Source organism: Manacus vitellinus, unplaced genomic scaffold, assembly GCF_001715985.3.
Source record: "Manacus vitellinus isolate BGI_N305 unplaced genomic scaffold, ASM171598v3 scaffold_28_pilon, whole genome shotgun sequence".
Classification (NCBI taxonomy): Eukaryota; Metazoa; Chordata; class Aves; order Passeriformes; family Pipridae; genus Manacus; species Manacus vitellinus.
In genome coordinates, this window is record NW_021940122.1 from 4342496 (window position 1) to 4356876 (window position 14381).

Genomic DNA, 14381 nt, shown 5'->3' on the forward strand with positions numbered 1-14381 from the left:
TCCCTCCCAAAGGTGATGCTGGGCAAACAGAGCCAGCCCTCGCCCTCTCCCCACGCAGCAAGGAGCCTTCTGCGGGGACGGACTGGACCCGAGCTGGGGCTCAGGGACATCGCAGAAGAGGGTGTTTCTCTTCAGACGGGCGCAGAGCCATGTATATATAAACCCTGGAGCAGCAACCCGGGAAGATTGTTTAGCACAACCACACCTCGGCTCACTTGGCAGCACGGCGAGGCGCTGCCGGGAGTGCCGGCGGCTGAACCCCGAAGTACACGAGCGTGGAAGCGATCTGCCCATGGGCTCCCGCTGGCTGCTCATACTGATGCTGCTTCAGGCAGGTGAGTACCACCTCTCGGTCCCTCTGCCTTGCCATGCCTCCCCACTGTCTGGGGACAGCCTTTCCCCTTGCCGTCAGCTTTGCCTTTTTCACAGCAGGCACCTCGGTGTGATTTGGCCAAGTGAGAAAAAAAAAGTGTCACTGGACAATTTTCAACTCTACAGTGAGGGGCTGTGTAAGTGACCTGCCTGCCCACTTCACTTCCCAGCCCCAGCTATGGTTTGCATAGCTGGGGCTGTATGACACAGGCCATTTTCTTTTTTAATAGTTTTCTGCTACAGAGTTTTTAGTGTCCGTGTTTCATAAAAATACCTTCTTTTTATACCAGTAACTATGGAGTAAGCAGTTTTCAATTCGTCTGAACTTAAAATAATTTTTAAGAAGTCTGTTTATAAAAGCCAAAAATGACATAAAGCCCCTACACACGGAGACAACAGTAAACTGGCAGGTCTGAGGTTATACCTGCAGTAGAGTTTCAAAATAAAAAGCAAAACTCTGCTTTAATCTAAAGGCTGCCAGTGTAAGAAGGACATAGAAAGTGTAAGTTGTCAGATCCACCTTTGCTCACCTCTCTGCAGGTATGTTCCTAGCCAAGGTGCTCCATTGCTCCATTAGTAGTATAACTAATGATTGGACATGCTCCTAGTGGGAGATGTGGCTAGATGCAGGCTACTGTGGAGATGCAGACTTTTTCAAGGCTTTCCTAGCTGTGTTGGCTTGGCTGCCCAGCATATAAAAAGCAGTTTCAGTTCTTGGTCAAGTTATTAGCTGTGCACCTGAATATTAAAATGTACTTTCTGGGGCTGACCTCTCAGCTGCAGCAACCCGCTGCTGGCTCAAAATCCAGGCAGCTTTCAAAGAACAGGAACATCAGAGGCTGCCTGGATGCCTCTTGCAGAACATGTAGCCCTAAGCACACTAATTGAGTCTTTTGGACTCAATTTCCTTTGGGGCTTTCACTCTACTTCATGAGCCGGTCTGCACTGTAATTACAGTTCCTTGATCCTCAGAGATATCCCCAAAAGAAGAATGGCCTTTCTTCTGGGTGAGGTACAGTTACCTTACATCATTTTCAGCCAGTGGCCAACAGACCAAGTCCAGCAGTCCTGGCTTAAAAGGCCAGTGAAAGATAGCCATAAAAAATTCAATCTGCTCGTCAGGAAGCCAGAGTGCCTACAAAGAAGTTTTTGTCTCCATTGGAACATTTTCAGGGTCTGCAAACTGCAACAGGTTAAAAAAGCATGATTTAGTTCCCCGAATCCAAAGCAGCTTACTGCTTGTGATTTCCCCTGAGGTGCCTGAGAGCTTGAGCCCCCTTCTAACTCTGAAGCCCTGCTGTTTAGACAAGGAAAATAAGTGGTCTTTTTAGTTTTGAATAACACCCATATAATGTGTTTTTAGTACGCAACCTGAACACTCAAGTAGTGTTTAGGTGAGCAGCGCTGTTACTTTTTCAGGAATGTGCATTTAATCCCCGAGGAATGCCCCAGGAAGCAGAGGGAGGCTCTGCTGAAACCCCATGCCGTGCCGGGGACAGCCCGAGGTGCGATCGCCGGGGTGAAAATGGTGGAGGACAGTGCCAGTTCCTGCTGGGGGCTTGGGCTGTGGAGAGGGAACAAAGCCCTGCTTTGTCCTTCATGAGGAGAGACCCTCGTTGTCCTCACTGGCACTTGGATTGGGCTTGGAGGGCGAGCTAGCCCAGAAGATGCCGGGAGAGGCCCAAGCAAGGGGATTAGAGGCTAGGTTTTAAAAGGAAAGCAACTGTTTTAATAATAGTATTGAGTCCTTGGGTGGTTTAGGGGATTAATTAGTCCATGTTTGCACAACACTTTGAAGAGGTCAAGCGTGCTGCAATAACCAGGGGCAGGTGGCAAAGCAACTTCAGTGTCAAGTTCCCAGCTCCCAGGCATCACTTCCCTCTCCATCCAAGCGTGCCACGAAGTCCCCTTGTTTCTTTTTGGAGTGGTTGTGCATGGGTAGGACGAGCACATGGGTTAGGCTGTTGGTCTGAGGGGTTTGATGCTACTGGTGAGTAGCTTTGCAATTCAGGACAGAGTAGAGCAAAGCACTTGGTCCTTCACAGTAAGCCCAGGCATAAACTACTCTTATTTGTCACTATTGTTAGCATGATAAGCATCAGCATTTGCAGCTGAGCATCACAGTGGTTTGAGTATTAGGGGCAGGGTACTCTTGGTTTCCATAACAGTACTGCAGAGTCTGTGGTTTCCAAAAAAGTTGCAAATTAACATGTGAAATCACAACACCAAAAGTTGTAACTCAGAAACGTCCAGACTGGCTTGGGTGGTAATTCAGACACTTCAGCTGACATAGAGTTCCTTTTTTTTTTTTCCCCCCAAATTAATGTGGCCAACCTGTTATGACTTGATTGGAACTTAATAACGGAAGTGGATGCAAGTGTTGCCAGCACTTCCAAAGTCTCAAAAGAAAGGTGATATATGCATAGCTCTTGGCTAATGTAAGCACTCTGTGTATGTATCTATCGTACATACTCTTCTACGATATGTATGTACTGTACAGGCTCAGGGACTTGTAGCTATCCCTTAATGCAAACTAATAGTACTGTCAGCTTTTTGCCACCTGGAGAATGGGTTAAAACATCCTGGATAGCAGATAACATAAGAAATTTTGGGCAACAAAGAAACCTCATTTTTTTCCAGAGAGCCCAGGTTAGGTCTGGTTGCGTGGTTGTACTCTGCTGCTTCATGTCCCACTTGGGACCACAGCATAGCTGGAAAACTTTCCCAGGTTTGGAAGCTCTGGAGTGCAGTGAAGCCTAGCTGGCTCTGCATGGTGCCAGCACAGGCCCTGCAAAGCTTAGCAGCTTGAGCTTTGTGATGTGCAAAACCAGGCATGCTGCTCCTGGGTGCAATAGAGCTGCAATCACAGACTAATCAACTGGAAATAGTAAATCTTGCTTGAATTGAGCTCCCTTAGAAGAAGTACCCTGCTTGGGTATTTCTGCATCCACCTCTTGGTCATCCCAGACCTCAGGCAAAGCCTCCTGCAGTCCCCCTTACCAGCTGAATGTCATGGCTAGTTAGATTGTTAGGGCTGCAACCAACTAACAAGTCAAAACCAAAACCATTTCCCTTTAAGGACTGTAGGAAAATCAGTGGCAGGTGAGTTTAATTCCTCTGTGTAGCCATGTCCTGTCTTTGCAGTTTGGGAAGGTGCTCTGGGAAAATCTCATTCACTGCACACTCGAGGAATCATCGAATTGGCTGGAGCTATATCATGTGGCACGGGACGGTCTCCCTTGGCATATATTGGCTATGGATGCTACTGTGGACTGGGAGGACGAGGCTGGCCTAAAGATAAAACAGACTGGTAAGAAAAACATCATCTATGTGTCCAGAAGCACATAGATGGTGGCCTCCCCACCCTTCCCTGTTTGTACTACTGTGACTCCACAGACTCATTTCCTGCCTTGTGGAGAGGGAACTTAGTATATATGAACAGTACTGGGGGTTTGTGGGTAAGGACCCACATATCACTTGGGATTTGAATGAGGGTTTAGCCTCTTTTTGGATGAGACCAAAGCTCTTGGGACCTTGTGCTATGTGGGGTAGAAGGCAAAGGGGAAACCAGGATATAATTTCCTGAAATAGCTGAATATGTATTCATAGAGAGCAAACTCTGTCTGACAAAAAGAGAGTGATCCAAGGTATTTGGAGGGTTATTTAGTCCAGGTCCTTAAAATGTCAGCAATGGGAATATCACTGTTTATTCTCTTGAAGAAATCCAGATTGTTGCAAGGAGGAATCAATCAAACCTGTTGCCTTCATTGCCTGTTAGTTCACACTGAATCAGGGAAAAACAACAAGGGGGAGCATGGTGTTATTTCCCCCTTTTCTTCATTAGTGGAGGGAGATGATGTGCTTGTTATTCCCAAGACTACAAGCAATGTGTCTAGGAAATGTTGTAATCAGGTTTCTTTCGTGTACTTTGTGATTAGCATACATGTAAAGCTTGAGCACAGGTGTTCTCTGCAATCTCATCCAGTTTGAAATACCAAAGGCAGAGCACACAAGTCTGTCTTTGCCTAGTCAACACACCAGGCCTTACTGATAAGCAAGCCCTGCTTTTAGCATTGGTGAAGGCAGTCTGCAGCTCACTGGAAAGGAAACTGAGCTTTCCAGAATACCCTGCTGCTGGAGACATTTCACATTGCTACAAAATTTTGCTGAATTGCCAGGTAAGAAAAAGGAAGAGAAAAAAAAGGAAGAAAAGATGTCAAGGTTAAAGACCAGGTCCTCTGTGGGCATGAAAAAGAAGTTGTCCCTTAAAACTAATGGAGCTGCCTTCATTAATGCAGTGAGATGTTATTCTCCCAAAGCCATCTCATCATGCCCCTTTTTTTTATCCGTGAAATATTTCTATGAACAGTCACTATGGGGCTCACAAATGATGAGTAACTACCTACAAAGGGTCATAGCTTTCAGGTGTATAGGTTTCTTTTAACTTTCAGTAATATCTCTTGATCTGCTTATCGCCATCTACAGCAGTGGATGTGAGGTGTCTAATTATTTCTGTTACCCTTTACCTGTTCTCATAATAAAGCCTTTAAAGTAAAACATGACTTCACTAATTTGGAGTACTGCTTTTATTGAAGGGCTGAGCAGAGGGACCTAAAAGCTGTTTTCAATAGAGGCTGAGTGACCTCCAAGTTTATGTGACTCCAGGAGATGCAAATAGTCAGCACTCCTAAAAAACAGAGAGTAAAATATGGCCACATATTCAGCAACCAGTGTTTCTGCTGTTGTTTGAATCCCATTGGATATGGATTTTATCCTTAAAGCAGAAAATGAGACTTTGCAACTGGAAATGCCTCAAAATACCAGATAGTTTGTAAAAGGGAAGCTTGATCCTTTAAGTACAGTCATTATTATTCCTTAGCTGCAATGCTTGGCTGCAATAGAAAAACTGGGAGGTTTTATTTAGCTGGGAAGAACCAGCAATGCCCCACTAGATTTAGCCCTAAAATATTCTATTTTCTGTTTGTTAGAGAAATATTGATATGTGTTACAGGGAATGCTGCAAAGATCAGTGTGGTTGAGTACTCCATGCCTGTGAAAGTGACCACTTACTTTCCATATTTGCCATTCTAAAAAAGAAGGAAGCAGAGTGGCAAAAACTACTGGCCATGAATGACAAACACTGTCTGAAATTACCCACTCTCTTGACGTTCTAGGTTTGTTACCGAGACCCTTACAAAAGGAGTAATTTTCTTGTGAGTAACTCAGTCAATCTGTCTAGACAGGGCTAGAATGCTTCTAAGCACCTCTCTTTTATTTGAAAAGAAAAAAGCCACTAAGTTAGCAATCCTTTTACAAGGTTTATTCCACACACTGACTTTGATGTGGTGTTGTCAGTAATTACCTTTTCCCTTTTGTTCCACTCTTACAGTCTCACCACTTCAAGACATAATGGCATCTCTTCCACATCGTAAATAGATTATTTTTTTTTTCTCCTTCTCCTTTCTGGTTCCCTGGGTTGCTGCAGCACCTATTTTGTAAAGCAGGACCTGGAGGGTGCTCAATGTTTCCCTGAAAACACCAATGCCATGAGAGGCAGGGTGGCATATATGACTCATCTAAGTCATAGGATCATTAAGGTTGAAAAAGATTTCTAAGATCATTGAGTCCAACCTTTAAGTCCTGGAAAACGCATAGGAAGGAGAACGATTTCTCCTCTGTTGCAAAGTTAAAGCAAAAGAAAAAGCCACACAGCAATGATGGGGCTGTTAACATGACAAATACAATGTGACAAATTCCTTATTTATTGGCCTTTGCTCCACAGCAGGGGTCTGGCCGGCTGATGCCTGGGGACCAGCCGGAGCTGTCTGTAGCCATTAGGGCTGTCTCATAGCCCAGAGGTGATGAACAGGTTGTTTACTATCTAGATGACACAGTTGTATTTGTTCTCCATACCTGTTGACCAGTGCTCTGCCATGATGTTGGCTGGCTCTGTTTGTGTTGGTGTTAGCAGGTTATTAAAAGCTTAACACCGCTCTGACCCAGGTGCAGCAAAGGGCATTTCCTGACAGGAGGGGACTATCTGAAGGTGGCAAAGGACAGCAAAAGGCTTCCTCAGTCTTTGCTCCCTGGCATCTCATCACATCTGAAACAGATGTTTGTAAAATATGAGCCAAAGTCTTCTCACTTTGAGTTGGTGTAAGCTGCATGTCACCCTGCTGCAGCTATGGGTGTCATCAGGAGGAAATCCTGTAAGGGGAAACAGAACTGTGTCCCAAATCCTGTGGTCCTGCAGAATTTATGCAATTCTCCCTGATTTTGCCAAGCCAGATAAGGAGCAGTGAGTTCTCACAGCTAACTCGCTCACTGCTCTAGTGCTTATTTGCTTGTCCTTGCCTGATTCCCAGACCATCTTTTTACTCCAGCAATATCTGTTCTCTCTTCTCCTACTTCTTTTTGTGTTTGTACCCTCTGGCTATCCATGAAGAACAGTTTCTTTCCCTTGGCATAGGCTCTTAACACCTTCCTTTGCCCATCTACCTTCATGTTGTTCTTCCTCCCTACGTACCTCCATCCCTGACACCAACTTTCCCAATTTGCCTCTTGGTTTACTCCCCAGACCTCACAAACCCTGTGATTTCTACAGCTGGCACTCTGCCTCAGCTCAGCCTGATTGTGGCTCTCCACCATGGCCTCCTGTGCACTGTGTCCCATATATGAGACACCGATGATGGGCCTGCTCTGCTCTCTGTCATCCCCCTCAGGATGGATTAGGCTTTGCTGAAGCTTCAGGTCTTAGCCAGGATGCCCTGGGCTACAGCAAATCCTCCAGATGACACATACCCCAGTTGTAGCTCAGTGCCTTAGTCCATCCCTGCCATATTTTATGACACATTGCATATGGACTCAAATGTTGGAGAAAGCCGAGACTTTCACACTTTCCACAAGGCTGCAAATTCTTGTCTCCTTTAGCCTTTCATGTCTAACCTCTTCAGGACAAGCCTTGGAGGCAAGTGTTACCAGACCAACAAAGGTCTGACCCACAGCCTGCTACTCTTGTCATGTCCAACGGAACTGGTTCCATAGGCTGGGTAAGGTCTTCTCAATTATAGCAATTGCTGCAACTCCTCATGGGAAAACTTCTAGATATGTATGTCCCATAGGGCTTAGTCCCTTTCCAAAGTCCCTTGAGGAGCTGGCATGGAAGATACTAGTCTGCTACAATTAACTTACATTTCTACGTTTCACAATGTAGTGAGCAGTCTGGTTGTAATCTTCACACAGCTTTCATCTTCGGAGGTAGAGAAAAAAGGCATTTACCTTGCAGACTCATCTGTGGGATGAAATTGCTTCTTTTAACCACTAAATTGGGACCTCAGTCAGTAGGGAAAGCAGACTGAACTAAATACAGCCTCCATATAATCACAGGTGTTACATGAAGGCTGAATTTGATCTGTTGTCTCTTTCACCTGATTCACCTGATCTGGTTCCAGGGATTTTGTTAGAATTTGCATCAGTGGTGAATTTTCTTTGCACTTCAAAAATTGGTGGGTTTTTTGTTTGTTTGTTTAATTCGTTTGGTTTGATTTGGTTTGTTTTTTTCTCCCGGGCTTTATCACCTCACAGAGCCCACCACCCCTCATATCCATAAACGAATTCCTAAAAGGGCAAAATCCTCCTGCAGCAGAGGGTAATGAAGTTCCTGATGCTCCTAAGCTCTTGAATAAGGTACCGGCAGCTCCCAACACGTCCCTAGAGAAGCCCTATTTCTTGAACAAGAAATCCTTGTCCTTCTCGCAGTGTTTTTCCACTTCTCCACAGGGACATAATGATGGATCCCAGACTTTTATTGACTTTTCAGGAACATTGGCTTCAGGTCTTGAAGATAATCAAGATCTTCAACTGTGTTTGGTAATCTACAAGCAGCCAGCACAGCCATGTCCCTTTTGGTCAGCTCATCAACCTCTTGAACTGATTCACGTTCACAACTCCAGAGCTTCTCTAAAAGCTGTCCACTCATCATTCACCCCTAAACCCAGCCTGTCTCAATTCCTCCTGCTTAGTAGAGTAGTTTCTCTGTAGAGTCAGAGCAATTGCGCAGGGATGGCTTCTGGAAATACAGATCACTCCCATCTGCCTTCAGCCTCTGACTTAGCATCTTTGTTGAAACAACCTTTGTTATTCAGCAGAGAACCTCTTTAAGTGCTGAATCTTTTCTCAGTTTATTTTGAGTCCCTAAACTAACAGAATAAAATTCAAGTGGGGTCAAGTTTTATATAAATTCTGAAGTAATTGACAGTGAGAGTTATCTCACTTCCTAGTCTGTAGGACAGATGTCATCAGCTGAGCTACTCACCCTCATCCCCCTCTATGGTCAGCAAAATGCAATTGCACTTTCAAATACAATGGTTTTCACCTATGTTAGATCTCTGCAGCATGAAAACGTGAACTGTGCCCCAGATATGCATAGAGAGAGCATTTAAGGATCTGAAGTTAACTGATACAAATTTAACCATTGAGACTGATGAACTTGTAGCCAGCCCTCAGAAAATGGATGGGCCAAAGAGCATGTGGCAGGTCCAGGTGAACTGAAGAGATGAAGCTTCTTGGTGATATTAAGGAAGGCAAAAAACTTCCTTTCAGTGACATTACCATGTCTTGACCATATGTGCCTTTTCAAGGGCAGAAGCTCAAAGGAAGAAGCACAGTGGTGATGGGAGCAAATATGGCATTAATGAGCTCCTGAGAGATGTGAACCTTCACACAGATGTCAGGATACTTGGTTCGTCAGCAGATGATTTACCGACAGCCAGGGGCAAATGGTGCTGTCATGAGCTGTGTGTGAGCTGAGCCGTCCTGGAGTATATGCAAACAAGCAGGATGCAGGAGGACACCCAGCCTCTACCTTTTATTCTCTCCCAGGTGCTGCCACATGCACGACTGCTGCTACGACAAGGCAGAGAAGGCAGGCTGCAGCCCCAAGGTGCAGCGCTACCGGTGGGCGTGTGAGCAGAACACCGTGCAGTGCGGTAAGGAAATGTTTGCTGTTGTCGGGTGTGTTTCTCTCCCTCTGCAGGCACTAGGCTGACCAAAGAGTTTTGTGGGCCCCAGAGGCAGGTTTGTATATGCTGAGCTGCTCTCAAAGCTGCTTTAAGAAACATCTATTCTCTACCAACATCTGTGCCCATCCCTGGATTGATAGGCTTGCCAAGAGTCCCCAGCTAGAGGTGGGAGGAAAGCTGGAGCCCCAGCACCACCCATTCCAGGTAACCTGAGTGGTCCCCAGGCTGAAGAGTGAGAGTTGGGGCGTCCACAAGCCATCTCATTTTGGCAGGGGTGCAGATGCCTCTCTGTAGACCTTCTACTCACTGGCATTAAGCATTGCCTGCTCCTCACTGACCTCTTTCCACAGCTGTGCAATGATCTACAGGGGTGCTCTTTCCATTGCAGTTTTGGCCCTCCCTCCAACAGGACTGTTCACTTTTTTACTTACCCTTATGTGCTGCTAGAGAAGAGCCATGCTGTTTTGCATGGCTGCAAGACAGGTTAAACAGGGTGCCAGCCTGCATCTCTGCCTCATGTGGGGTTCCAGCCTAAAATCCCAAGGTTCCAGCAGGGATTTTGAAGCTTGTAGAATCAAATGCTCTTCAGTGCTCCAGGCATACAACGAGTGTAGGCTGTGCTGAGCTCTACAGCTGGTACCCAGTCAAGAAGGTTTGAATTACACAATCACAACCCGTCAGTGTCTTGCAGAGTTTGTTTTGACATGCACCAGATGACTTGAGTCTTAGTATTTGTCACTTCTAAGTCTTCAAGAAGTCCCTGGTGGTAAAATCCATTGTAGCACACTTTGAAAGTTTGAAAAGAAACACGAGAGTAAAACTTGTCCCCATAATCATCAAAGCTACTTGCTCAAACATTGAAAGATAACTTATCAGAAGACCATATTCTATTGGTGCAATCCTCAGCCTCGCCAGCAGCTGAAAACATGCCAGGAGGTATGGGATGGGGCACAGCACATCTGCAGTTGCTCTTTTCCAAGTGCCAGAACAACCTATTAAATACAAAGTGCTGGCTAAGGAATGTACCACTTTAATGTATAACTGCTCTTCCTTCTGCTTACCCACGTTTCCATAGCTGACTGATATCCTCTGCAAGTCATCTTTAAATGAAAAAAAAAAAAAATCCTGTTTCTTTTTGCCGTGAGGGAACAAGTTGTGAATTTGAGATGTATCACTGAGTCCATGAGACATGTGCAGAGTCTGTCCCATAGGAGTGCAGTGGGCTGCAGTTGCTCTGACTTGGCTAACAAGCATTAGTTAAACAAATGCCATTAATTCCCTAACTGACGTCCAGGCAAGACCTGAGATGCATCCATGAGGGCTTGTTCTCCACAAGCCCTCAGCAGGTTTTACTTCCCCTGATATACCCCATGGGGACGAACAATAGAAATGTGTTCTGAAGGCATATTTCCTACCCCAAGCTACAGCACAGCAGGTGTTACTGGGGTGCAAAGGTATAATGTCTGATCCCATTCAAACAAAAGGGATGAAGAATTAAATTTCCAGGCATGCTTGCTGGGCCCAGGGTAATGATGTCCAGAAGCTTTAGAAGCAGAATTGTTTGCACTGTCATTCCAATGCAATAGGAATTAAATGCCTGTTGCCTGACACTGGAACATAAACACAGACATTTTCATGTAAATTAAACAGAAACTCATTTTACCTGGGATTTCTCCTCCTTTTGCTACCGTTCAGTGGTTTTATTTGTGATATGAAAATAATTGGCAAAACCATATTCTTCAGTCCATATATGCCATAATCTGTAGGCAAATTGCATTCAATAAATATCTGAAATATAGGAAAGGCTGTAAGTTGTGGAGGCTGGTCAAAAAAAAATCATTCTGCTCTAACAGAAATGCTGTGAAGCCAGGCTTTTGTACTCACATTAGATAGACAGTGGCTAGCACAGCATAGGAAGAACTAAAGGAGCAGAGGGGCAAGATTGGTATATCACGCAAGATAGGTAGCTAAAAAAAGTGGCCTTAGTGCTAAAGAACTAGTTGGTAGGATCCTTGAAACACTTTTTACCAGTAAATGTGTGATTGTTCAGACCAGCTTAGGAAACACAGGCTTTATTTATTTATCAGATACAGGGTTGATCCAGCAAAGTCCAGTGTAATCTGCAACAATTCCTGTACTCATTGCAGTTGGTTTTGGAGTGAAACTTTGCATGAAATTATATATTGAACTTCGCATACTGGAGGTTGTGTCAGTGTTAGATAATCCATGGTAGCAGCCTCAAAGAAAGAAGGCACTTTGCTTTGAAATAACATTAGCCCAATGGCTGCATTTGAGCCACCTAGGGGTGGGATGTGGTTCATTAACCCCAAATCAGTCATTTGCAATGTAGCCATCTAAGCTGGTGGCTTTGATGTTCCTTATGGTCCTTACTTAGTCATCTAGTCATGACTAAGTTGCATTCTCTATAGTTCTGTGTATGGCTTTGATCAGCTTTGTTAGCTGCTGGCTCATAAAATTCAGGTGCCTGGCCCTGTTGCAGAGTTCTTTGGCTCCTCTGCCATGGTCAGAGAGAGATGTAACTAACTAATGGAACATGAGTGAAGAATGCCCAGTGGGTGCTTCTATGCCCTCAGGTTTCTGCCTATGGGACGCTCCTCCTTTCAAAGCAGCATTTTTTTCCTTTTGAAGTCAGTCTGTTTTGCAGAAGGAAGAATTAGAAGGGAAATTTACTGACTGAGGAAAGGTAGAATATTTTTAGTTCAGGCTAAGATAAAATAATTTTCTTCTTTAGCTCTGATTGCTGAATTAAGCCCCCATTGATCACAGAGCTCTAGAAGCAGGGAGTGCTCTGTACTGGGCAAATTTTTATAAGCACTGCCAATTTACATTTAGTTGCTACTTTGTGATGTTCTTGGTCTGTTGACAGAGAGAGGACAGGGGAGGGTCAGATCCACTCACAACATGACATGTTGGGCCTGCTGCCACAGCCTCTGATCCCTAAGAGTTGCTTTTTCAGGGAATTGTTCCTCCTAAAATTGTTTCTTGCCTTCAACTGATATAGAATCTCTATCATCCTCTGCTCACATTTTCTTTTGCAGGTAACCTGACAGACCAGTGTGAAAAAATGGTGTGCCTGTGTGACCAAGAAGCAGCCAAATGTTGGGGAGCAGCCCCATACAACCCACACTTCATCCTCTGGCCAGACTTTTTATGTGGACGGACTCATCCCACCTGCCATGTCAGAAATGGGGGGCCAGAATAGTCTTTTTAGGACCTTTCTTCTAACCCTTTGAATACAAAGGTGCTGCAATAAAATTCTTCCTCCTTTCCCAGAGCTAACAATGGTGTGAGAGAATTTCTATCAGGCCAGGGTTTATGGGGAGGAGAGACAGACCAGGCAGGCGCTGTGGTGGAGTTGTCCTCCATGTGAGGCAACACATGGAATGTGTCGAGCTCTGTCTTGGGGTGGACAACGAGCAAGTTGAGAGCTTATGGGTTAGGGTAAAGGGGCAGACTAGTAAGGGTGACATCATTGTGGGTGTTTGCTCCTGGTCAGGAGGAGGAAGTGGATGAGGCCTTCTTCAGGGAGCTTGAAGCAGCCTCAGTCACAGACCCTCTTTCTAGTGGGGGACTTTAACTACCCTGACATCTGCTGGAGAAGCAACAGGTGACAAAAATAAGTAAGAGACTGGAACATCTCTCTTATGAGGACAGGCTGAGAGAGTTGGGCCTGTTTAGCATCGAGAAGGTATGACTGAGAGGGGACCTCATCAATGTCTGTAAGTATCTGGAGGGAGGGTGTCCAGAGGATGGAGCCAGGCTCTTCTCGGTGGTGCCAAGCAATAGAACAAGAGGCAGTGGGCAGAAACTGATGCACAGGAGTTTCCACTCAAATATAAGGAAGAACTTCTGTGCTGTGCAGGTGACCCTTCACTGGAACAGGTTGCCCAGAGAGGTTGTGGAGTCTCCCTCAGTGGAGATATTCGAGACCTGTCTGAACACAATCCTGTGCCATGTGCTCTGGGATAACTCTGCTTGAGCAGGGAAGTTGGACCAGGTGACCCACTGTGGTCCCTTCCAACCTGACCCATTCTGTGATTCTGTGACGGGGTAAAATATATGCTGAATTAAGGACAAGATCCTGGTCTGATCATGTCCTTCGCAGAAACAGAGGGTTTGGCCTGCAGTGCAGTGGGAACACATTACCTGTCACCACATGGCTTTCTTTTTTTTTTTTTTTAAATCACAGAATCATAGGGTAGTTTGAGTTGAAAGGGGCCTTTAAAGATCATGTAGTTTCAATCTCCCTGCAATGAGCAGGGACATCTTTAGTCAGATCAGGTTGGTCCGAGCCCAGCTGTCTTATCCCTCATGCTCCTGCCTCCCAGCACTAGGGACACTTCTGAGCTGAGTTGCAAGGATCAGTGTTTCTGACTTCTACTTACTAGTAGGTGCAGCCATACTTTGCAAAAGAATATACTCCTCACGTGTTACACAGATTTCAGAGCTGATATGCTGCTCTCTGATACAAATAGAAGATGGTCTCCTATATTGGTACATCCCCCTGTCACTGACTGCCTGGGAATCAACTATTGTCATGTCAAGAAAGGGAGACTGTGGAAAATATCAGTCATGTCAAGAACATTTTTCATCTCTCCTCTTTTTTTTTTTTTAAGGGTATTAGAGGCTTATATCGAAACACTACATTTTCTTCTGGCAAGAGTAAAACAAAATCCCGTTCTTTCAGCCAGGGGTTAGCTATGTACAAGTGGGCCTTCTTTCTGCCTTTGTTACAAGCCCGTAGGCTGGAGCAAGGCAACAGGACAAGATCCTCTATACTGGGAGGCACAGGCAGATGGGAGCCACAGCTACACCCCGGAAGCAACGCTTTTGATTTCTTTGGGTAGGTGGAAGCAGCTGGGTAGGTCGGGTTCCTTCTGTCTCTGCTGAAGCACAGCTGACAGACTTTGAATATCACCTTTAAAATAAGAAATAATAGCATGGAAAGGCCCGAAGTACCTCATCAGA

At 45.2% G+C, this 14381-nt stretch overlaps 1 protein-coding gene across 1 annotated transcript; it reads left to right on the forward strand.

Annotated features, from left to right (window-relative positions):
- The first annotated feature begins 292 nt into the window (after positions 1-292).
- LOC103756458 (phospholipase A2) lies at positions 293-12689 on the forward strand. Its single transcript, XM_008922510.2, has 4 exons — positions 293-335; positions 3517-3682; positions 9253-9359; positions 12452-12689. Exons 1-4 carry the CDS (start codon positions 293-295, stop codon positions 12613-12615), a joined length of 480 nt encoding a protein of 159 aa, XP_008920758.1. The 3' UTR covers positions 12616-12689.
- The last annotated feature ends 1692 nt before the right edge of the window (positions 12690-14381 follow it).